The sequence below is a fragment of the Gekko japonicus genome, unplaced genomic scaffold (assembly GCF_001447785.1).
Source record: "Gekko japonicus isolate JY-2015 unplaced genomic scaffold, Gekko_japonicus_V1.1 scaffold614, whole genome shotgun sequence".
NCBI lineage: Eukaryota > Metazoa > Chordata > Lepidosauria > Squamata > Gekkonidae > Gekko > Gekko japonicus.
The window spans coordinates 372,029-397,951 of NW_015161421.1; the positions used below are offsets into that span (position 1 = coordinate 372,029).

The 25,923-nt window shown below is 47.9% G+C and overlaps 1 protein-coding gene across 1 annotated transcript in view; it reads right to left on the reverse strand.

Moving 5' to 3' along the window:
- Positions 1-25,923, reverse strand: part of DCC (DCC netrin 1 receptor) — a 591,220-nt gene that overhangs the window by 44,060 nt on the left and 521,237 nt on the right. Inside the window, exons 20-21 of the mRNA XM_015428299.1 lie at positions 15,809-16,035; positions 11,327-11,443 (exon numbers count right to left, since the gene is read on the reverse strand). Coding sequence (XP_015283785.1) covers positions 11,327-11,443; positions 15,809-16,035 — 344 coding nt within the window. The remainder of the gene's footprint in view (positions 1-11,326; positions 11,444-15,808; positions 16,036-25,923) is intronic.

Genomic DNA, 25,923 nt, shown 5'->3' on the forward strand with positions numbered 1-25,923 from the left:
TGATCTCAATCTTTCCTCCTCACATTTCCTTCGTAATGAAAAGTCCTGAATTCTCATTCTTTTCCACACCCCGAGGCCAGGTGGCTCATCAAGCGGTATTGTTTCCATTTTGATTAGTTTCAATTAGTAATCCATTAGTCTTTCAACCACGGGAGAACTAATCAGGAACCCAATCCAAATTCTACTTTGCATCTAGAAGGGAACCTCCGGCCTCTTTTGTCCGCTCCTGGGAACTTTACACAGAGTTTCCAAACTACATTGTTATAACCCTGATTAATCCCATCAATTCTTTGTTCTGAGGGATCCCTTGCATTAACAAGCCCCTTGGGCATGTTTTTGGGTATAAAAATAGCACTCAGAGCTCAGACTTTATGTGCCTGCTCCACGCGCCTACCGGCAGGTCACCCCCAGACCTCATTTGGCTCATTTTCCATATTTCCAGCCTCTACTCCATGGAGATCTCCTGCATAGGCAAAGTATATTTCCCCAACACCCTCCTGTTATTCCCATTCACTTCTGTTCTTCCATTACTTGTATGTACGATTTAACGTGTGTTTTATTTCTGTATGTGAGCATTTTATTAGGATGCTCTTCTGTTCAATAAAAACAACCCTTTTGGTTAAGCAACTGTCTGGTTGTTAAGAGCTCTCATAAAAGGAAAAAGATCCCTGTAGACATAGGTAGGACGATCTCCGCTATTACCCCACCCCTCACTGAGGCCTACCATTTAGTTAATTTCCCCCGAGAAACTGAAGTCAGCGATTCAGCTTCTTAAAGCAAAGCAGGTAGAGGGTAACATCCTGTCTCACACAGTGGCCAACTAGTTCCTGTGGAGGGACAACAACAGGACATAGAGGCCGAGGCCTTCATTAGAAATTAAGAAGAGCCTTGTTGGGTTAGACCAATGGTCCATCTAGTCCAGCATCCTGTCTCTCACACAGTGGCCAACCAGTTCTTCTGGAGGGCCAATAACAGGGCATAGGGGCCAAGGCCTTCATTAGAATATAAGAAGAGCCCTGCTGGATCAGACCAGTGGTCCATCTGGTCCAGCATCCAGCCTCACACAGTGGTCAACCAGTTCCTCTGGACAGCCAACAACAGGGCATAGAGGCCGGGGCCTTCCCCTTAAGTTGCTTCCTGGCTCTGGGATTCAGAAGATTAGTGCCTCTGAACATGGAGGTTCCCCTCAGTCACCACGGCTAGTAGCCATTGGTAGACTTATCCTCCATGAATCTATTTGATCCCCTTTTAAAGCTGTTTATTCCTGCGGCCATCACTACATCCCCTGGCAACAAACTCCATATTTTAATCACTCTCTGTGTAAAGCAGTATTTCTATTTGTCATCAAGAGATGAGCAGAGGTGGCTTTGCCATTGCCTTCCTCTGCAGAGCAGCCCCAGGGTTCCTTGGTGGTCTCCCATCCAAGTGCTAACCGTGGCCGACCCTTTTTAACTTTCAAGTTCTGGTGAGATCAGGCTAATCAGAGCTACTTAGGCCCTGTTCATACGAGGCAGTTTGGGCCGGGAGCGGGCCGGATTGGAAGCGCATCAAACGGGCGCGATCCCACGCCAACATCTGCCTGGCGTCGCGCTCCCGCCTCCAATCCGGCCCTTCCCCGGATGAAGCGGGTCAAAGATGAACCACCTACCTTCGGTGGTTCATCCGGTTGGTCCGCTTCATCCTGGCCGTGGGATCGGTGACGCGTCTTGCCGCCGTCGCATCCCCGCCCCCCTGCCGTACTGCGCATGCTCGAGCATGCGCAGTTCGGCAGCCTCCCCCTCCGACTCGTATCTTCCTCCCCGGCATCTGATCGTGCCGGGGAGCAACGGAGCACGGCTACCAGGATCCGTGGGATCCCGCCGCGGCGTTTCTTTTTTGGCGTGGCTTTTAAAAGCCACGCTTCGCCCCGTCTTTTCCCTGCCGTGTGGCAGGGGCCTTAGGATGCTTTCTCCCCTGTACATGTGTGTAGATGTATATCAAAAGTCACAGAGTGGTTCCAAACTTGGTTGCAACATCCTAGTGCTATAACAATCCACCTTCTGATCATATCACCGACACAAGAAAATCCAAAAGGAAATGATTACAATATTATTGCAGCACAATAGCCAACAGTGAGTGGATCCCGCCACTGTATCTTTTCTCTTAACTATTCCGCTGGATAATAACTGAAATAAATGCAAAACCTGTCCTTTTCTCGCCACCGACGTTTCTGCCTCTCCTAATCCTTATTCACAGAAGAAAGCACATGGATCCAAATGGGCGTTGCACATTTCACGCATGTTATGATCCATGATTGGCTTAACCGCGCATTACGTTCTCCATTCAAAAGATCTCTGCGCAGATCTGAACCAATGTTGTGAATCGCATGAGTGTCATCCGCCGCTGGCTTAATGGTGCATCTGGACTTTAATGTTCTCCAAACCCGCTGCCAGCGTGAGACACTTATCTGCAAGAGTGAATCTGCATTTTTCACGTGGGGGGGCTGGTGGTGCAAAATCACACTGTCATCCCGAGACACCAACTGCTGGCTTGTGAATAAATCACCAAGCATAGCTTCCTCTGTCCTCATTTGCCACCTGTGCTTTCAAAGGGGAGAGGGGGAAGACTGAAGCTTCTTCCTGCTGCTGGATTCAAAGACGAATTATGTACCGCTTTCTTAAAGGGAACCTGCTTTAAAAAGGGAACAGGACAAAGCAGTGCAGATGACATTTTTCGCCAGCCTTTGAAACTGGGGAACGGGAACGCGGCAGAGGATTAGACAAGAAGATTAATCACCATTTTGGAATCAGAAGGAAGTGTAAAAAAAAAATTGCCTCCTGCCCCTCTGGGGGACAAATGGATAAATCTGCATTTATGTAGAATCTGGGTCTTCTGTCAAGGAAGGCCCAGCAGTAACCCTGTTGACTGATGCTAGGACAGAAGAAGAAGAAGAAGAAGAAGAGATTGGATTTATACCCTGCCCTTCACTACCCAAAGGTGTCTCAGAGCGGCTTATAAACTCCTTTCCCTTCCCCTCCCCACAACAGACACCCTGTGAGGTAGGTGGGGCTGAGAGAGCTCTGGCAGAAACTGCTCTTTTTCAAGGACAGCTCTTATCAGAACTACGGCTTGCCCAAGGTCATCCAGCCAGGTGCAAGTGGAGGAGTGGGGAATCAAACCCAGTTCTCCCAGATTAGAGTCCACACACTTAACCACTACACCAAACAGGCGAATGAAGGCTCCGTTTCGTATCTCCCAACTACAAGAGGACCTTTTTTTGTTGTTTTGACAAAGCAATTATAGCCCAGATAAACCAATTACATCCATGGGATGGTTTTTGAGACTCAGGATTCTTTACAAGGCTCATGCTGTATTATTGCATGAATACCTTTGGGGCCTATGAAGATTCCCCCCCCCAGCTGAATCCCAGCTAAGGAGCGAGCATCCAGAAAGATGTGATCCAATGAGAATACAGAGCTAGATTCAAGTCCAGTGGCACCTTCGAGACCAACAAGAATTTGTGGGCTCAAGGTTTCAAGAGTCAATGCTCCCTTCATCAGATACAAATAGGGATGGAGGTCCCCAAGTCCTTATACCCCAGTCTGAAGGTGGGAGGGGGGTTGCAAAGAAAGGAGTCCAGATGCAGAGGTACAGTACAGAATGTCATCAGCTTGATTAGAGAAATGCTTAGGGCAGAAAATGAACATCTGCAGGGAAATAAAAATCCTATGTCCCTATTCAGCCCGGGGTGTGTGTGTGTGTGTGTGTCCATTGTTATGAACTGATGAACTCAACTTCAGCAATCTCACGTTGAAGCTTCTCTGTTGGAAGACTGCCACACTGAGGTCAGCAATGGAATGTTTTAGAAGATCAAAACATTCTCCTACTGGTTTTTGATCATTGTGATTTTTCATGTCAGATTCATGCCCAGTCATCATCATCATCATCATCATCAATCATCATCATCATGATAATAATAATAATAATAATCGTATGGCATTGCGTGTGGTATAGCCAGGGAATCTGAAGACTGTCTGGCAGCCTTAAGTTCTAGTTCTTTTGGGGTGAACGAGACTTATTTTTGGGGACTCAGAGAGCTCTGAGAGAGCTGTGACTGACCCAAGGTCACCCAGCTGGCTTCATGTGCAGGAGTGGGGAATCGAACCCGGTTCTCCAGATTACAGTCCGCCGCTCTTAACCACTACACTAAACGTGTCCAGTTATTCTTTTGGATGGGGACTGATAGAACGTTGAAAGATGAACATGAGCGAGCGAGCGACGAGCGGCGGCGGAGAAGCATGGCGGTGGCTGGGCCGACAGACACAGAGGCGGGGCGACAGGCCAGAGCCTGATGGACAGAGGCCGACAGCGAGCATGCGCGGACGTGCGCTCGGCCCAGACTCGAAGGTGTCGCAACAGCCAGGAAGTCGTAAATCAAGACCAGCGCCAGGAGGACGTCGCCCGCAGACAACAGGAAAAAACAACTCGCTACAAAGGCTGCCTGGTAGGTTAGTCACACCCCCCCCCTTGTATGTGGCCCTAGGTTAGGACTTGTACTGATTAAATATGTGAACCGCTCAGAGCCCTCAGGGGGTGAGCGGTATACAAATGGAAGGATACATTAAAAAACAAACAAACAAGTGAATGAACCTGAGATGGTACGGCTAGTGTTGAGAACACAGTAAAAATTATTCATATCTTCCATTTAGATCAATCCTTAGAGAGAGGACAAAGACTTGGAGTGGGATAATTCCGGACTTTGGGTTTCAGGTGGTGGAGAGGGTTGGCTTTTGCTTCCCTGGGCTAAAAGCTCTCTGCATCTAGTGAACAAGCACATCAAGAAGGAAGTGGCCCTAAACACAACTATTATGTACTAGGGGTTTTTTTTTTAATAGTAGAAAAGAGCAAGAGTCCAGTAGCACCTTAAAGACTAACAAAATATGTGGCAGGGGATGAGCTTTTGTGAGTCACTGTTCACTTCTTCAGATACGGCTAGAAACACACACCTTTTGTGTGTGTGTGTGTGTGTGTGTGTCCTCTGAGGGGCTACAGCCCAAGATGCTACAGCCTGTCTAATGTTTCAAACAGTTCTCAGCCTGATCAAAGCTCAAAGGCCAATTATGTCTGCATTAGCGTCTAGTGATTTCTCTCTGATTAAAATGATCTGATGCTGACATATACCCCAAATCATTGTCCTCGTAGCTTATTCAGGCAGGCAATCACCACCCGCCATCTCAGTTTGCTACCCAGTGATTTATTTTCACCAGCACTGCTGAACTTGTGGTCCTTGAAGGAGATCTCCCAGACTTGCGCAGGGGCTCCGAGAACTTTCAGGTTTCGCTTGGGACTGCAAATACAAGACTCTAGGCTACACGCTCTGCGTTCAGTTTGGTGGCTCACTCGTTATTGGCTTATGCTGGTATGGAAAGCTAGTGTGGAGCATTGGTTAGAGTGTTGGACTAGGATCTGGGAGAAGGTGGTAGAGAGTGCGGTTGAGTCGCAGCCAACTTATGGTGACCCCTATTGGGTGTTCAAGGAGCTGCGGTGGCTCAAGTGGTTAAGACGCTGAACTGCAGGCTGTGGAAGGTCAGTAGTTCAGCAGTTTGAGACCCGGGTGTGCCGCATGATGGAGTGAGCTCCCGTCTCTAGTTCCAGCTCCTGTCAACCTAGCAGTTCGAACGAAAGAAATTGCAAGTAGATAAATAGGTACCACTTCGGTGGGAAGGTAACAGCGTTCCGTGCGCCTTGGTGTTTAGTCATGCCGGCCACATGACCATGGAAACGTCTTCAGACAGCGCTGGCTCTTCGGCTTTGAAACGGAGATGAGCACCGCAACCCTAGAGTCGGATTCGACTGGCTTTCGAGCAAGGGAGACCTTTACCTTTACCATTGGGTGTTCAAGGCAAAAGGCATCCAGAGGTGGCTTATCATTGCTTGCCTCTGCGTTGCAACCCTGGACTTTCCGGGTGGTTTCCCATCTAAGTACTAACCAGGGCTAGCTCTGCTTAGCTTTTGAGATCTGATGAAATTGCGCTAGGAACTGGGAGACCAGGGTTCAGACTTCCATTCTGCCACAAAGCTCACTAGGGGACCTTGAGCTGGTCCCTCCCTCTCAGCCTCACCTACCTCATAGGGTTGTGGTGGAAGTAAAATAGGGAAAGGAAGAATCTCGCGCATTGCCTTGAGCTCTTTTTTTGCTGCATGTCTAAATATATATTTTCTGTTGTTTTTTTTTTTTGAGGGAGTGAAGCATGATATAAACACCTAAATATTATTTTATTTATGCCATTGATACTCCACCTTTCTCCTCAATAAGGAACCACAATGGGTTATATTTATTTATTTAATTCATTTGCACCCTGCCTTGGTCCCTGATGGGGACACAAAGCACCTTACATCGTTCTCCGCTCCTCCATTTTAGCCTCACAATGACCATGTGAGGTAGGATAGGCTGAGAGAATGTGACTGGCCCATGGTCACCCGGTGAGCTTCCATGGCATGTATGGGGGATTTGAACCTGGGTCTTCAGCAGTCTTAATCACTACACCACACTGGCTCTCCCAAAATAGCTTATCGTGTTCTCTTCTTCTTCAAATAAGTGTTACGATAGCAGCTGCAAAAACCCCCCAAAAAACCTGGACTTGTTTTCTACGAGAACTCTGGGAATCTGACTGAGACTTCTCTCACTTCCTCAAGCTGCTCCTTAAACAGGACATGAAAGTGTGATGCATGCTAGAGCAGTGATCTATCAAGGTCAGTATGGTCTACTCTGACTGGCGTTGGTGTTCCAGGGTCTCAGGTTAGAGGTCCTTTGCATCACCTCCTACCTGATCCTTTTTTTTTTAACTGGAAAGGCCAGTGTCCCGCCGCGGGCTCTGCCGAGGCCCCTGGGGCCATCGCGGCGGGACTGGCGCGTCCTGCGCCAAAGCCACACTCCACCCGGGAGAGCGAAAGCCCCAAAATAGATGTCTTGCAAGAGACGGGCTCAAGAGAAGGAGCAGGCTACAAAGACGTGTGGGGAACAGAGGGACGGACGTGGATATGGGAGGCGCGGGAGAGATGGCGCTTACCCGAGGTGACAGGAGCCGATACTCTCAAACGTTCATACGCAGAGTCCCGGGATTCCCCGGAAGCGGCCTCCGCCCTTGGAGACACATATGCAATGCAACCAGGGGGGTGGGACGAGAAGACGTGGTGGGAGGTCTATCCTATCAGCAGCCCGGAGAAGAGAGGGGAACCCTCGCCCAGGGAGAGAGAGGGATATAAAAGGGGGGGAGCCGTGAAAGCTGGGGAGGATGTCGGTGGTGACGAGCTCAGGAACAGAGAGACCGAGCAACTGGATAAGCTGTCAACCCCGAGGAGTGTTGGCTAGAGAGTGACGTAACTCTCTCCTCACTCCGCGTCTGAGGCTTTGGCTTCCCCCAAGGGTTTAACGCAGACACGGCAGAATCTCCTCTTCGGTCTGGGGACGAGACACGTCACGACAGCCAGAAATCAAACCTGGGACTCTCTGCATGCAAAACAGATACTCTACCACATAAGCTGGGGAGCTGTTATTACAATTACCGTGCATCCAGTGATGGTCTTCTGTCAAGATTTCCTTTGACGGAGAAAGATTTCCTCCATTGGAGAATGGCTTCTGAAGGTGTAGAAGAGCAGGTTCCCCAGCTCCCATCCATTGTAAACCAATCTGAATGCCTTATCTTGTTTCAGTTTTCTCTCTCTCTCAAGACACGAGAGACTTATAGCAACCCTATAGGGTTTTCAAGGCAAGAGACCTTCAGAGGTAGCTTGCCATTGCCTTCCCCTGAGTCATGACCCTGGAATTCCTTGGTGGTCTCCCATCCAAGCCCTAACCAGGACTGACCACGCTTAACAGCCAAGATCTGACAAGGTTAGGCTAACCTGGGTTATTCCGGTCAGGGTGTTGTTTTCATACCCAACACTCAGACCGATTTCCCACAAGCAGCTGAGCCGCCCTCGCTCTTCCCTTTCCCTCGATTGTATTCGTCAATTTCCCACCACTTGCTGCTCGGCCACATTTTGACCCGCAGCATCCCCAGATTTTTCCCAGGTCTTCTCAGTCTCAAAAAAACAAGGATCAAGAAGATGCGGGGGAAATTGGGGGATGCTGTGGGTCAAAATGCAGCTGCGCAGCAAGTAGTGGGAAACTGACAAATACAATTGGGGGGAAAGGGAAGAGCAAGGGTGGCGCAGCTGCTTGTGGGGAATCGGTCTCAAATTGAGTTTTCATTCAGACACGTCTACAATACGAAGTCGGACCACCACTTTGCTTATGCATACCTGATTTCGGTGTTCTATCCGGGAGTAACAGCATTTACCTAAGGCACAAGTACCACGCAAATAAGGCAAAGGTGCTTTGCTCTGACCATCTGTGCTAAGGCTCTTAAGGAAGCAAAATGAAGAGAGCAGTTTTTGCAAAGAGTTCTTCAACCGGGAAGATAATTTTCAGGAATCACGTTGAAGGGTAAGATTGATAGCACTACATTAAGCTTCAAGGAGAAGACTGTGGTAATTATCCTTAGATTGTCTACCATTTCTTAATGATGAAATCTTGCCAAGATGACGGCGTCCAAGTCGTGGGTTCTCACTTGGATGCAACATTTCCAAGTTCCCTGCCTTTCCAAAGGCCAGGGGATTCTAAGAACAGCTGCTTTTGTTTCTTTGCTACTGCAACTAAAGACGGGAATACACTTCGATAACCAGAGGGTCAGCTTTCTCGTGAGGAGAAAGAACTGAGCCTTTGAGGTGCTTCTGCAAGATTTTTTCTTACTAGGGTTCCCAAGTACTTACTGTGATCTGGCGGGGGACACATGCTCCCCGGCCGGAACATTCCTCCCTGTAACGCACCATGCCGTCGCCAGGAAGTGATGCTGGGCGAAACTCTGGCAATGGGGCTGAAACTCGATGGTACCATCGAGTTTCCAGCCCCATTGCCAGAGAGTTGCCCGGTGTCACTTCCTGGCGACGGCACGGTGTGGCGCGTCTGTTGCCCCCCCGGGAATGATCCTGCAAAGATGTCTGTGTCCCCCGCCAGATCATGGTAAGTACTTGGGAAGCCTGGTTCTTACGCATATGACCAGAAGCCTGACACAGCAAGTAGGTGCCTATACAAGTGGCACTCATCTTTAAATCAGGGCAGTGGCTAGCGTGGGGCATACGGAGTGACACCCTCTCCTGATTTTCCAAGGCTCCCTGCTGAATGTTAGCACCCGCCCCAGGAGAGAGGCAGGGCTGGGGTGCAGAGTTGGGGGTGGCTTTCAGAGCTGACCTTTCCCTGCTGCCAGTGGGCAGCAACAGTCGTCAGCAGTTTGATTCCCCACTCTTCTTCCACACGAGGCCTGCTGGGTGACCTTAGGCCAGTCACTGGTCTCTCAGAGCTCTCTCAGCCCGGTGTACCTCACAAGGTGCCTTTTGTGGGGAGAGGAAGGGGAAGGTGATTGTAAGCCATCTTGAGACTCCTTAAAGTAGAGGACAGTGGGGTAAAAAACCTACTCTTCTTCTTATTCATTCCTATCATTCCTTAGCCAGCATGGTGTAGAGGTTAGACTGTCAGATGAGAATCTGTGAGACCCCGATTTAAATTCTCCCTCTTCCACGAGTGACCCCACGGTCACTCACCCACTCATGGCCCAACCTACCTCACAAGGTTGTTGTGTGAGGATAAAATGGCAGAAGGGAGTGGGTTTTCCACTGAGGAGAAAAGCAGGGTATAAGTACTTCAACAAAAATAAAGTTCTATTTCTTTTGCACATTTTAAAACTCTAATTGTAGACACCTGCCATGTACACGTACCATACAACTTTATGACTAAACTGAGGCTGTCAGACTTTGGTTGCATCATGGGAAGACAAGCCGCACTAGAAAAGATAAGAATGCTAGGAGAAGTCAACATTAGTAGGCAAGGAACGTGACCCAAAATGAGATGGATTGACTCAATCAAGGAAGCCATGAGAGCCCACCACCTCCCGAGGAAGCCTGTTCCACTGAGGAACCACTCTGTCAGGAAGTTCTTCCTAATGTTTAACTGAAAACTCCTTTGAGTCAATTTTAACCCATTGGTTCTGGACTGCAGAGGTCATTTCGGGGGGATCGTGGGGGATCGCAGTTCCCCTGGGTGAGGTACGGGGGGCGGGGCACATGACGAAGCCCCGCCCCCTGCTTCCGGCCCTCATTCAGCCAGGAGGAGGCAGGAGAAGAGGGAGGGTAAGTTGCTTCCTCCCTGCCTCTCCCCACCCCTGCCTGCCTGGGGCCAGGGAGGGCCTTCGCGGGGCTTCCTTGTACTCCCGCTGGCATTGCAGGTCTACCGCCGGGCCCCTCATGGGGCTCGGCAGTGGAGCTGCAAGGCCGGCGGCGGCGGCCGGGAGCGTTGGTGGTGGTGTGTGTGGCCTTATGACACGCATCCAGTGATGTCAGGGGGTGTGGCCTTATGACACACTTCCGGTGATGTCAGGGGGTGTGGCATATGCTAATGAGTTATGCTAATGAGTTCCCCTAGCTCTTTTTCTACGAAACGACCCCTGCTGGTCTGTACCATCCTCTATATGACAGCCCTTCAAGGACTTGAAGATGGTTGTCATATCACCTCTCAGTCGTCTTCTCTCCAGGCTAACCATACCCAGCTCCTTCAGCCTTTCCTCATAGGACTTGGTCTCCAGACCCCTCACCATCTTCATTGCCCTCCTCTGGACACCTTGTGGGTCATTAATTCATAGGGTCACTATAAGTTGGAAGCAACTTGATTGGACATAACACGGGTTATCGAATGGTTCTACTGCGAAAGTTCTCATAGAAACGAAGTCCAAAAACTCAAAAAAATTTCTATCCTGGGATGGACCGCCCCAAACCTGCTTTGGTTCTGAATTAAGTGCTTAAAATGCAGACCGTGTACCTTGTCACAAAATTTACCAAGCAAACTTCATGGCTGGGCGGGGAAGGATGTGACCTCGTGTGCTCTATGAATTGTAAGCAACTTGATGGCACCCGCACCATTTTATGCCATTTTTGTGCAACAGACACACACAAAATGTTGAAAATACATTCGTTTTAACAGGAAAAACATGCCTGCGAGGAAAGAGAAAACGTTTGCTGATCCCAAGAGAGAAGCAAAATTGGACAAGGGTTTTTCAACTGAGCTAGCGAGCTCATGAAATCCAGTCACCTCCCTAATCTGCACACAATAACCAGCAGCCATCGGAAGCCATGAACTCTCCGGGGGGGGGCATATCCCCCTATTATGCCAATTGGCCACCTTTTCACCTGTGGCACGGTAACATCCCTGTGGCAGAAAAATAGTGGGATTTGGCCTGTGAGAGGCACAGCTTACAAGTATTGCTGGGCTGCGAGTCCATTGGGATCATGAGCTTGGCACGGGTCGCTCTGCGGGCAGCAAGAGAGCGCTCCAACGTGGACATGCTGCTTCCCACCTCTTCTGTATCTGGAGCTGGAAGAAAATAACACAAAAGTTTCAATGAATTGGGGGGTGGGGGTGTCCTTCCTTGCCAGATTCATTCTACTTGTTCTCCGACAAGCCCAAAGCATAGTCAAACAGGCAAGCTGTGTGCAATCTTCCACTGGGGGGAAAAGAATAAGGAGTCACTTGGAAGGTTTTCACCTCCTGACACCACCACAGAGCATTTTAAGGATCACTTTGGAGTGCAAGAAATGGCGTCTCATTTTCTCAGGATGCTAATTTCTTTCTCTGCAATTGCACCGAGGCTTTATGGTCATTTTGCTTCTCGGCTGCAACAAAAGACGCTTTGCAAAAATGACAATTGCCTCCCCACACGTTGCTTGTTACCACCCTCCCTGCAAGTTCAAGCAGAATCCCATTGTGGGAGTGGTCCAATTCTCCCACACCGTCTATGCGCTCAAATCAGTATTCCGCCTTCTCTGCGACTGGCCACAATGTTTAAAAGGCAGGATATAATGACCCATTAAGTCGTGGCCATTTCATATACGAATGAACCTTGAGAGTTTAAAAGTCGAGCATTTGGGGGACAAAAATAAGTCTCAATGTCTGTTTAATGACTGTGAATTTAAATACTGCATTTGAGTTAATAGGGTGAGGTTGTTTAATGTGAGCCACCAAATCAACCTCTTGTCAAGGGGCTGCAATGTTTGGCAGAGTGATGCCGAACAGGGAGAGACAGTTAAGAGAAAAATTCAGCTCTACATACGGGGAACCAGACTGAGTTGAGATTGTGCTGTGTGTAATATGAATCCCATTAAATGCTAATGAGAATAATTGAAGGCAAGATCTGAAGCTACCAGTCATCGGTTTTGTTAATGGTAGTTCTGCTAACCAGAGTCTTCTTACACGTGTTAAGAGCAGAAAATGTTTTTTACAGCCTCTGAATTTCACAAGCATATCCCACCCACCCCTTCGTGTTAAGTTAGTATCTGCTTTTTGCCAGTGCTGGTGGAAAAAGACGAAAAATTTGTAAAGTCTAAGGAAAGGGTCTGGAACATTTTTGAACCTATGGGGACCACTGGAATTCTGACACAGGGCAGTGGGCGCAATCACAAAATATCTGCCGTGGGAGGTGGAGTCAACCACAAAATGTCCAGGAGTGAGGTTATGTAGAACTCTTAACAGTACCTCTTCTACGATTCACGCAGAAGCTCTGTTTAGCAGGATGCTCTTTAATTGGCGCAGGATAACAAAACTGCAAAAACAACCGTGAGCTGGATTTCCAGCAGAATATTCACAAAGGAGACTTCATTTAAAGTGCAACGCATCTGCACTTTTGTCATTTTAATCGACATAGCCAATCAAAAGCCTTGTTGGGAAAAAGGACCTACCTAGTTAAGAACATACGAGAAGCCAGTGTTGGACCAGGCCAATGGCCCATCCAGTCCAACACTCTGTCACACAGTGGCCAAAAACACCAGGTGCCATCAGGAGGTCCAGCAGTGGGGCCAGGACACTAGAAGCCCTCCCACTGTTTTCCCCTTCCAAGCACCAAGACTACAGAGCATCACTTGCCCCAGAGTTCCTATCTATACCTTGTTACGCCCACTTTTAAGTTATGCCCACTTTTAAAAAGTACAGGTGCCAGAAAAGGTATCAGTGAGTGCCACCCACAACACCCATCGGCACCATGTTGGGGAACCTTGAAGGTGGGAAGTACCGTCAAGTAATGGCCGACTTATGGCAGCCCCGTTGGGTTTCCAAGGCAAGAAACAAGCAAAAGTGGCTCGCCAAGGCCTGCCTCTGCGTAGTGACTCTGGACTTCCTTGGCAGTCTCCCATCCTAGTACTAAACCAGGTTGACCCTGCTTGGCTTCTGAGATCTGATGAGATCAGGCTAGCCTGGGACATCCAGGTGTCAGCTAAGCAGCTGCCATGGCTGGTGGAGGGGGGTGGGTGAGGGCTGATATGTTTCTGTAGTGGCATCTTAAGTTTCGTTTCTTCCTGACTCGTCTTCTCTTATAGCTTCGGCCAATGACCTTGGTACCTTGTTGCTGCTTTGCCTGAGAACATAGACCCGTTAGGTTAGGCAGGCTTTTGCGTGTTCCCTGATTGGCCCAGGTCCATCGGGGGACCCCTTTGAATTATATATAACCATGCTTGCAATCAGTTCTAACACAGAATATATGCACAGGTGACCTGCCTTTACTGTACTCAATAAACTCTCCTCTTTTGAATGAATGTACTCAATAAACTCTCCTCTTTTGAATGAAAGTTGTTGGGAACTGATTGCTGTGGGACTCTGACACCAGGTTCGGGCTCAGGCACCCTAGGAAAGTGACATTTCCCATGATCCCTGATGCCTGCCATAGCCATTCAAGGACCAGGGAAGGGAGAGAAAGAGAGGTATCGCTTCACTGCAGAATTACAGTCCAAGCTGAGGAATGCTCAGAGCTGTAACGTTTTCCAGTTTGGTGTAGTGCTTAAGTGCGCTGACTCTAATCTGGGAGAACCGTGTTTGATTCCCCACTCCTCCACTTGCACCTGGCTGGATGACCTTGGGCAAGCCGTAGTTCTGATAAGAGCTGTTCTTGAAAAAGAGCAGCTTCTGTCAAGAGCTCTCTCAGCCCCACCTACCTCACAGGGTGTCTGTTGTGGGGAGGGGAAGGGAAGGAGGATTGTAAGCCGCTCTGAGACACCTTTGGATAGTGAAGGGCGGGGTATAAATCCAATCTCTTCTTCTCTTCTCTTCTTCTTCATCAGAGGTAAGCATTGCAATTCACACCTGGCATCTATGAATGTCGGCGACATCCTTAGAAGTAACAGTATAAATAGAATTGCCCTTGCTTACAGCCTCTCCCTGCTGTTTTGCTACTTATTCTGGAAATTGTTGTCCTTCTGCCAAGGAATGCTCAAGGACATATAGAGATTAAAATATGCAATCTGAAACAAATGGCGAAGCAAACATTAGCGGCAGTATTAATTCCTTCTTGGACAATAACATTTTCTAAAGCTTCGCACCTGTTTCTCAGAGGCCAGCCGATTTCCAAAGGACTGAACGCACTGGTGGTCGGCAGCTGTTTGCCTGCCATTCTCCACATTCCATTAAAATGGCCACCCCCATGGAACACATCAAAGCTAGAGTGCCCATTACAGTTGCCATGGGGATGCTGCCGTAAACAGCCTCTTCCCCCCCCCCTTCCCTTAAGCATTTCAGTCTTGCTCCCCTCTCTTTTAGAAATCCTGTTCATCTTATTCAAACTCTTTTCACTTCCCTTGGAAGTGTTCCCTTGGAAGTTGTTTCACCTGAAGAGTCACCTCAAAATTCACTTTGGATTTCGCATTTGGGGACATTGGAAATGTCAGCTCTGGAGTCCAGTCAAAACTACTCCCCGTGCCCTCTGTAGATGGACACCACCAGCTCCCCGTCAAATGGATCTAATTGCCCTCTGAAGGTCAGTGCAAAGACAAGAAGAAGAAGAAGAAGAAGAAGAAGAAGAAGAAGAAGAAGAAGAAGAAGAAGAAGAAGAAGAAGAAGAAGAAGAAGAAGAAGAAGAAGAAGAAGAAGAAGAAGAGATTGGATTTATACCCCGCCCTTCACTTGGAGTCTCAGAGCGGCTTACAAACTCCTTTCCCTTCCCCTCCCCACAACAGACACCCTGTGAGGTGAGTGGGGCTGAGAGAGCTCTTGACAGAGACTGCTCTTTTTCAAGGACAGCTGTGCCAGAGCTTGTGACTGACCCAAGGTCACATCAGCAGGTGCAAGTGGAGGAGTGGGGAATCAAACCCGGTTCTCCCAGATTAGAGTCCGCACACTTAACCACTACACCAAACTGGCACTACACCAAACTAGAAAATGCTGTACACCTCAAATTGCGATGCTACCTTAATTTGGAATCAGACTATTACTTTATCAAGGTCTGTATTGCTTTATTGTCATTGTCAGTGCTTGGAGGGGACGGTGGCCTGGTATAGCCCAGTCTCATCAGATCTCAGAAGCAGGGTCGGTCCTTGGATGGGAGACCACCAAGGAAGACTCCATGGAGAAAGGCAACAGCAAACCAACTCTGCTTCTCACATGCCTCGAAAGCCCCTTGCTGGGATCACCATAAGTCAGGTACGATTTGATGGTACTTACGTATACAATGGGCAGTGGCTCTCCAGGGTCTCAGGCAGTGGTCTTTCATATCCCCTACCACCTGATTCTTTTAAAGTGGAGATGTCATGGACCGAATCCATGACCGTCTGAATACAAAGCAGGTTCTGTACCACTGAGCCGTGGCCTCTCCCACACATTCACCAAGGGAAAAGCAAGTGAGGGTGAGGGCCAAGCATGCGAGTGAAGTATGTGTATGGGTGAAATAACCCTTTGCAAACAGGACATTGGCAACATTACCAGGCTGTGAGGCACTCTTGCTGCCCATCTGGGTTTCAGATTGGGTGTGGCTGCCCGGAGTGAGTTCTTGACAGCTCTGTATCGGTGAGTCTCTTCCTGAGGGATCAGAACCAGAGGGTTTTTCGATATTCTTCATTTCCATCTCTTCGTGGTGTATCCAAAGATCTGGAGGTCTCAGGTCTTTCTGGCTGCCCTTCCTTTTGCCAGCACTGTGAGTAGCACGTTTTCTAGAAGATGGAGGAAAGAGGGGGAAAAATAGGGGAAAGAAATGTCAGAACCTCAGATATGGAAGGAGGAGGAGGAGATTGGATTTATACCCTGCCCTTCACTACCCAAAGGAGTCTCAGAGTGGCTTACAATCTCCTTCCCCTTCCCCTCCCCACAACAGATACCCTGTGAGGTAGGTGGGGCTGAGAGAGCTCTGACTGGAAACTGCCCTTGAGAGAACAGCTCTGAAAGAACGGTGGCTTGCCCAAGGTCACCCAGCAACTGCATGTGGAGTTGTGGGGAATCAAACCCGGCTCTCCCAGATTAGAGTCCGCACTCCTAGCCACAAACACCAAACTTCCATTTGTTCTCTTTTAGATTTTGCTGCTTCACCTGGTCAGGGTTTCAATCCCCGTGAAAGCAGCCAATTTAAGGGGTGGGTTCCCTTTTCCCCAGGGTGAGATATGACCATTTCACAATGCTTTAAGGACGGGCACATAGTACACTTGCCACAAGGAACTGAACACCGACCTCTACGGCATCACATCTTCTCCAAGCCATTGGTGATCCCAAGTAACCGTGGAATGCATGTGAACATCCCAAGCGTGTGAGCTGCGGATCATATGGGTGTTTCCTATGTGAAGCACACCTCTTTGTTGCAATTGCCGAATGATAAAAGGGTTGGAACACTTTCCCTATGAGGAAAGGTCAATGCGCTTAGGGCTCTTTAGCTTGGAGAAATGACGACTGAGGGGAGACATGATTGAGGTTTATAAGATTATGCATGGGAAAGAGCAGGTTGAGAAAGAGGTACTTTTCTCCCTTTCTCACAATACAAGAACTCGTGGGCACTCCATGAAATTGCTCAGCAGTCGGGTTAGAACGGATAAGAGGAAGTACTTCTTCACCCAAAGAGTGATTAACACTTGGAATTCACTGCCACAGGAGGTGGCGGCGGCTACAAGCACGGAAAGCTTCAAAAGGGAATTAGATAAGCTTATGGAGCAGAGGTCCATCAGTGGCTATTAGCCACAAGGTATAGATAGGGACTGGGGCAAGGGATGCTCTGTCATCTTGGTGCTTGGGGGGGGGTCAACAGTGGGAGGGCTTCTAATGTCCTTGCCCCACTGATGGACCTCCTGATGGCACTGGTATTTCTGGCCACTGTGTGATACAGAGTGTTGGACTGGATGGGTCTTTGGCCTGATCCAACATTGGCGTCTCTTATGTTCTTTCACAGATTGCTATCTGAGTGGGGAAGACTCACATGATGAGCCTTATCTAGGTCATAGTGATATTCCAAAGTGCTCTCCCTCCATAGAGAAGCAAATCCTCAAATCTAGACATACTTATGGGCCACATTTCTTCTAAATCACGCGAACAGTTTCCACACTACCCATTGGGCCACATTTCTTCTAGACCATGTGAACAGTTTCCACACCACCATTGGACCTACATAAAATGTGTGGGAGCAGCGTATAGACCTAAGAACATTCTTGGATCAGTGTATCTACGGGACCGTCTTCTCTAATAGGAGAGTTTAACACTCTTTGAATTACAACTTGCTGGTGACCCCCGGTCCCAGGGATGTCCGGCTGTCCTCAACCAGGGTCAGGGCCTTTTCAGTCCTGGCCCCGACCTGGCGGAACTCTCTGCCAAATGACACCAGGGCCCTGTGAGAGCCAGTTTGGTGTAGTGGTTAAGCGTGCGGACTCTAATCTGGGAGAGCGGGGTTTGATTCCCCCCTCCTCCACTTGCACCTGGCTGGACGGCCTTGGGCAAGCCATAGTTCTGATATGAGCTGTCCTTGAAAAAGAGAAGTTTCTGTCAAGAGCTCTCTCAGCCCCACCCACCTCACAGGGTGTCTGTTGTGGGGAGGGGAAGGGAAATGAGTTTGTAAGCCGCTCTGAGACACCTTTGGGTAGTGAAGGGTGTTTCCTATGTGTATAAATCCAATCTCTTCTTCTTCTTCTTCTAATGCAATTTTGTGGGGCCTGTAAGGCAGAGATGTCCTGCCAGGCTTTTGGTTGAGGGCAGCAACAGTTACCCATCAGCTGGCACCCTTCCTTCTTTCTTCCCCCCTCTATGTTCTGAGTTTTCTTCCCTCCTACCCAGAAAAAGGGGCTAGCAGTCCAGAATGATGTGAAATAATATTATAGGAAAATCACCATCTGGATTCTTTTACCTACACTGAAATTTTTATTGTTATATATGGATTTTAGTGTTCTGTACTCTATGGCATTGTGTCCTGTACATCGCCCAGAGCCCAGCACAAGCCAGGATGGGGAGATCAATAAATCTAATAAATAACAACAATAATAAAAGAAGAGACCTGCTGGATCAAACCAATGGTCCATCTCGTCCGGAATCCTGTCTCACGCAGTGGCCAACCAATTCCGCTGGAGGGCCAGCAACAGGGTAGAGAGGCCAAGACCTTTCCCCGATGTTGCCTCCTGGCACTGGAATTCAGAATATTAGTGCCTCTGAATGTGGAGGTTTCCCTCGGTCACCATGGCTAGTAGCCATTGATAGACCTAGTAGCTATTGATAGCCATTGACAGACATGTCCTCCCTGATTCGATCTAATCCCCCTTTAAAGCTGTTTATGGCCCTCATTACATCCTCTGGCGGCCAATTCCACATTTTAATCACTGCCTGTGTAAAGAAGTATTTCCTTTTGTCTGTCCTGAATCTACTGCCCATCAGCTTCATTGGATGTCCTTCAGTTCAGTTCAGGACAGGACACGACTGCTCTCTAAGTATTTGAAGGGCTGTCACTCAGAGGTGGGCAGGGAGCTGTTCCTGTTGGCAGCAGAGGGTAGGACTCACAATCATGGGTTTAAATTAAGGGCGGGAAGCTACCGGCTGGATATTAGGAAAAGCTTTTTGACAGTGAGAGTTGTGCAGCAGAGGAATCAGCTGCCTAGGCAGGTGGAGAGCTCCCCTCCCTGGCAGTCTTCAAGCAGCAGCTGGACAAACACTTGTCAGGGATGCTCTCGGCTGGTCCTGCATTGAGCTGGGGGATGGACTAGATGGCCTGTGTGGCCCCTTCCGACTCTGTGATTCTTATTCTATTTTGGGAAAGGGAAAAAAATTCTCTTTCTCAGCTCTCTCCACCCCATGCATAATGTTATAAACCGCTATCACGCCCCCCTTATAAACCTCTATCACGGATACTCTTAACATGCCGCATGCACAGAGAAGACTGGCATGACACTCCAAATTAGCTCAACGGCATGAATGCGATGGTGTCTTTGGCCAGAAGGGTTAGGATGGATCCCCCGATCTATTGACCATCCTGATTTCTATGGAAAGAAAAGGCTCAGCTACCCGTGATTTGTCTCCCTTGCCTCTTTTGCAAGCCGAGACAATTGTATTACGGAGATGACATATTTGAGTCCCCGGGGGGATGGCACCGGATGCCAGGTGCCTGCTTACGCCTGTGCCCAGCTGCTTGATTTGGTTTCAGGAAAAGGCATCAGCTCCAGCTCCAGCTGAGGCTACTTGCCAGCACCCTTCCGGCTAGACATGAGCCCCCACGCTGTCAGCATATGCTGGGAAGATGAATGAGAGAGGTCCAACGAGAGGAAATGTCGATAGTGGCTCGAGGGGGTGCAGCCCTGCAGCTCGACAGAGTGGGGCCGTTTATTCGCCAGCTGATGCGCAGCGGCTAAACGGCTCCCTCCAGAAACAGAGGCGATCCTGTTTGGAAGCACATGTCTCCTTGGTGCCACGACTGCGTCTCGTGAACATCCGCCCTTCAATTAGCGGAACTGGTTCCTGGTGGCAGGTTGCTGCTCTTGTGCTTTCCGCTCGCTCCTGCAGCATATGCTGCATTTATTTTAGACACGGATTAAAACGTGTTCTCTTTTAACCCACCAGAGAATTCAGAGTGTCAGATCCCGGCACAGTAAGTTTGCCATTTTATGAATATGCATTACAATATGTTCTCTTCTAAATCATAAACACATGCAACTTATCTGTACGTAGCGCTGCTTCTTTTTTTTTTAAAGTGCTCCACCTTTATTTTTCAGACAAGAAACAAAATCAAAAGTGCAGAAGTTGTTCACTAAAAGAACGTGTTATTGGAAGCGTGTCTGCATAAATGATAGAAAACACGAAATCCACCTATGCCATAGAAAGCTGCATGCAAAGTGACATGATAGAGGATGTATAGGTGTGTATGAAAGGCAGATGAAGAGAAGAGAGAGGAGAGAAGAGACTGGAGTTATACCCCACCCTTCACTCAAGAGTCTAAGAGTGGCTTACAAACTCCTTTCCCCTCCCCACAGCAGACACCCTGTGAGGTAGGTGGGGCTGAGAGAGCTCTTTCAAGAACTGCCCTTTCAAGGACAGCTCTGGCAGAACTATGGCTTTCCCAAGGTCATCCAGCAGCTGCAAATGGAGGAGTGGGGAATGAAACCAGTTATCCCAGATTAGAGTCCGCGCAATTAGAGTCCTGCCAACCTAGCAGTTCGAAAGCAAGAAATTGCAAGTAGATAAATAGGTACCACTTCGGTGGGAAGGTAACAGCATTCCGTGCGCCTTGGTGTTTAGCCATGCTGGCCACATGACCATGGAAATGTCTTCGGACAGCGCTGGCTCTTCGGCTTTGAAACAGAGATGAGCACCGCAAACCTAGAGTCGGATTCGAATGGCTTTCGAGCAAGGGAACCTTTACCTTTTAATTAACCCCTACACCAAACTGAAGAAGAGTTGGTTTTTATATCCCTCTTTTCTCTCCCCTAAGGAGTCTCAAAGTGGCTTACAACGGCCTTCCCTTCTTCTCCTCAAAACAGGCACCTCATGAGGTAGGTGGGGCTGAGAGAGTTCGGAGAGAACTGTGACTGGCCCAAGGTTGCCCATCAGGCTTCATGTGGAAGAGTAGAGTATCAGACATAAGAACATAAGAGAAGCCATGCTGGATCAGGCCAATGGCCCATCCAATCCATCACTCTGTGCCACACAGTGGTCCAAACCTGTTTCTTCAAATTAGGAATCTGCCGCTCTTAACCACTACACCATGCTGGCTCTTATGTCAATGCACCATTCATTACTGGTTAAAAAGGAAAGAACTCTGGAGTGAAACAATCAGTTTCCTTACTCAAGAGAAGTCTCCCTTTCCATGGCAGTGGTTATATGTTTTTCTATATTTTGGGAACATTACCTACGTCCCTGCATTTCTACCATGGAACACAAGCAAATTGCAGAGAATTCTGGGAAGCATTGTGGGGTACACACTTAGTTCATGGAGGTGGCACGGTTTACACATTTTGGAGTGACAGGGGCCCATTCTGCATCTAGCATTGGCTCCACTGTTTTACCAAATCCACGTTGGAAGAGGAATTTCCCTCTGCATTGCATGCCCCTTTCACTCTTTGAATGTCAGATTTTATGGAGGACTCCACACTGCAGGCCGGTTTCACTCCGCACTGCATGCCGGTTTCACTCCCCTTGATCTCTCAGTTTTATGGCACTGGCTGCATAGATTTATGGCCGTTTTATGGCTGTTCAGGGGTGACTCTGCAGTCAGCGTTGGCCCCGGGGTATTTGAATGTGGTTTTGAGCTGCATCTTTTTTCTGTTCCAGTGTGGGTTTGGTAAAACAATGGAGTGAATGCTAGATGCAGAATGGGCCAGGGTTCCCTAAAACACTTCCCTGCTGCATCAAGATATCAGCAGTGATAGACAAGTGGTTTTGCAAGGGGGGGAAAACACTCATCTACTGCCAGTAACATCAAGTGGACACCCTGTGCCAATAAGCTTTCAATAAAAAGTTTCCCTATCCCTACAACTATTATAGATTGGACAATACATTATATGTGCAGGGGGAGAACTGATCAGATGAACTGATGAGTGACTCAAACAGGTCAAGGGTCAATTATCTTCCCTTCAAGGGCCAGCCAAAAATCAATTATTTAGATATGTTTTATGTAATAAAATTGCCAGCTGAGATACTGTCCCTCCAGACATGCCATTCAGCTTGAAGCAAAAAGAAGCGCCCCTGTTGAGAGGACCTAATTTTCCTTATAAAATTGTCAATTTTATTTTTCAACACATGCAACTGCTTTGTTTCTATATACCCACTTGAGATTCTCTGGAATTTGCAGCTCCTCCTGGGAAAACTTAAGGTATTCTGGGCATAATCAAAGAAGGGTCAAGACCCTTCCCCTGTCTAAGCCCCACACACCCTTGACATTTCCACGAGATAATGACATACCGGGCCTCAACAAAGGCATAGTAAGCAGGCTCCCAAGTGTGCAAAAACCAAAAAAAGACCCTGACAGGTCTAGATTAATTATGAATGGAAATTGAATTCTTGTCCATTTCTAAGAGACAAGTAGAACAGGTATGCTCGTGACAGAAGCCGACAAGGGGAACAGACAAAAATCCCAGGGTGATGTCAACAAGACTGGGAGAGGAGGAGATCAGAGAGAGGTTCAGAGAAAGAGTGAGAAATGGATGGTGGGTCAGATGTGAAAGGCCACTTATTTGAGTAGACAAGATGTACAAAATGCACTGGAAAGTGTTTAGTAGAGTAGGACTATGGGATTATATTATTTTGTATTCATCTTTGAACTATCCCCTTGATCATTCAAGCATTCCCTACAAATCCCTAACAACAAACTTTAAATCAAGACATACAAAACAGACCGAGGCTATCCTAAGTTACAAGGGGGAGAAAAATCACAGGCTGTTGATCCACCCAGATATTCCTTCATTCCAAGGAAAACAGTGTGAGTTCTTATGATTCAAAGCTGGTAGATTTTGGAGTGACAGGGGTAGATATCTAGAAAGAAACAGGGCCCTATCCACCAGAAACGTTTTCTGCATATTTCCCATAAGAATAAGTGACATTGGAACAAGAGAAAATTTTGTGCAAAAGAAGTTACTAGTGGATTGGGTCTATCATCTCGAATTAGATAATGTGAGACCTTCATTCTATAGGACAAATGTGAGACTTTAATACTATAGGGTAAACAAGCAGTTGTACCCCAGATGGTAAAGGAGCCCACTGTTGCCTCTCCACCTGTACTTTTGAAGCAACTTATTTTGGGATAAGAATGTAGGTTCCCCCCCCCCCCCAATACTTAGTCATTTTACCCAATCTAAATGCCACAGACATTTCGGTAATTTTCCACGAAACTATATATATAAATGAGTGTATCATTCCAGACATGTTTCTAGCTCTTGTATAACGTTACTATTGTTATCTTAGACTAAAAAAAAGAGAAAATGTAACACTCCAGATACATTGTTTATTTCAACAAATTACTACCAGTCTTGCTGATAATAAGCAGTGACAGGAACGTGAGACAAGACTATAGAAAGAAAGGTCATCAGTAACAAGGAATGAAAATGAATGAGTCATCCTAGAACATGTTCTCCTTGTACGCACATCAGTTTTGGGTCCCATTCTCAATTATTGTCAAGTGAAAAGACCTTGTGGGAAGCGGCACCTTGCCACAAACTTTCTGTAATCAGTTCTGACAAGTTTGTGCAATACAAATGGTAGGAACTAGTTTTTTTTTAAAAGGTAAATTGGCTCTGTTTTAAGTGAGTAAGTAAGCAAAAGTCATTCATTCATGAGAAAGCAGTTGGTTTGGCAGGAACTGGGAGCCAGTGTGGTGTAGTGGTTAAGGGTGGCATACTCTAATCTGGAGAATCGGGTTTGATTCCCCACTAGGGGTGTGCATTCAGCTAAACCATATCGGTATTTTCCAGATATTTTTTCAGCCACTTAGTGAGTGGGCCATTTACTCGGCTATCCAAAAATGGCCAACCAAAAAAATCCCGAAAATATTTGGGATTTTTGGGTTGGCTGGATAGCCATGGTTGAAGTGCGTTTATAGGGCTCCCTTTAAATGCCTTCTGAGTTCACTCACAGGCTCCTGGGAATCACTTCTCAAGCAGCCTAGTTTAAACTGGACTGCAGGAGAAAGCTTCCCAGGGTCTTCTGTGTCACTGGGAGTACATTGCTCCTGGCAGAACAGCAGCTCCTTGGGCTTGCTTTTCCTGCAGCCCGGTTCACCACTTGGAGAAGGTGCCCACAAGGATTGATCCCTTTAAACACCCTCCCCAAGTGATGAGTTCACTCACCGCTTGGAGAAGGCATCTAATCAGTTCCTTTAAACACCTTCTCCAAGCGATGTGCAAACTGCCACCTGGAGCCTGAGGGATATAAATTAAATCAAATATATAAATAAATAAATAATAACCATGCTTCAGGAGTACTTCTGTTTCTAAAAAGGGGGCATAATTTTGGCTTACAAAACTGTACATGACATAGAGAGACTTCCCCAGTTTAAAAACTGCAGAACTCAGGTTCATCAAATTATATTGACAGATCATGACAACACACAAAATAGTAATACTTCATTCAATATGTGAACATAAGTAATTCTTTGTAACAAGATGTGGTGGTGACAACCTAAAAAAAAAAAAGAGCCTAAAATGTTCAAAAAAGGAATTACTTTTTATCAGATGAGAAATAACATTAGACTGCTATTCCCATTGTACTGTCTTCTAGAGCTATCTAGAGCAGAGGTGTCAAACCCATTCGTTATGAAGGCCAGATCGGGCACAAATGTTACTTTGTCAGGCTGGGTCATGTGTGCCAGAAAATGTAATGCCAGAGATATAAACTTTATAAATGACACAGGCAATTGATTCCTAGCAGTGAAAGCAATTGATTTACTGGGGAACCCACAACCCCCCCATCAATAAATATATTTTATCCTGGCTCGGGGGGTAGTCTGAACCTGGTGCTCTCAGGGAAGGCCTGACGGAGAGGTGGTTTCCAAAACCTCTAGGGGACATTTTTTGTCCTCCCATTTTCCCTCAAAGGCTGAGAACAGGTGAGGGGGAAAAGGGAAGTCACTATCCCCCACCTGCCCCGACACTCGCTCTGCCTCCTGGCTCCGTGGCTGTTCAGATGTGCGGTGGTGGCAGCAGCACCCTTTTCCCCTCTCACTCCTCCACTCGCTTCCAAGGCCAGGACATCTTTCCCCTCAGAGTAGCCGGCACAACACAGCCCAGTTTCCTCCCAATCCATGTGCTGGCCCCTCCTCCTCCTTTCCTCCCTGCTGGCCCCATCTCTTTGTTGGCAAAACGCCGCTCCACATGCTGGCTCTTGCCCATCCCTCTTTCAAAAAACACAAACCCATTTGGCTCCACCCCTTGTAGTGGCTTTACCAGTCCACACTGAGCTGTGGTCAAAGGAAACAGGAGGGGGGGAAGCACCACGCCTCCTCTTTCTCTGCCTTTGCTGCCATTCCCCCCCCCACTATTTCACCTCAGCCTCATAGTTCTGCCCCCTAGCAATTTCCTCTCTATTTCCTGACAGCTTCGACCACGCACACCTCACCATGTGTGCCCATGTGTGCCCATCCTCCCCTCCTGAGCAGCCTCCTGTCTTCCCTCCTTCACACCGGTTGCTCGCGAGACAGATAAATGCCCTAGATGGCCCCCAGGCTGTATGTTTGACACCCCTGTTTAAGAGGCATCTAGCTTTTCATTTTGCGGGTAGGACACAGGGCAATCTGGATCTCTGTTTTCATCTCACAATGCAATATTTTTATTAGCGCACCTACATGGTGATTTTTGAAAAAAGTCCAGTATGCACTGGTAGTTCCTTCCCCGAAGTAAGGTATGCCGAATTAAACATAAGACCATAAGAGACACCAATGTTGGATTAGGCCAAAGGCCCATCCAGTCCAACACTCTGTGTCACACAGTGGCCAGAAATACCAGTGCTATCAGGAGGTCCACCAGTGGGGCCAGGACATTAGAAGCCCTCCCACTGTTGCCCCCCCCCAAGCACCAAGAAGACAGAGCATCACTTGCCCCAGAGCCCCTATCTATACCTTGTGGCTAATAGCCACTGATGGACCTCTGCTCCATATGCTT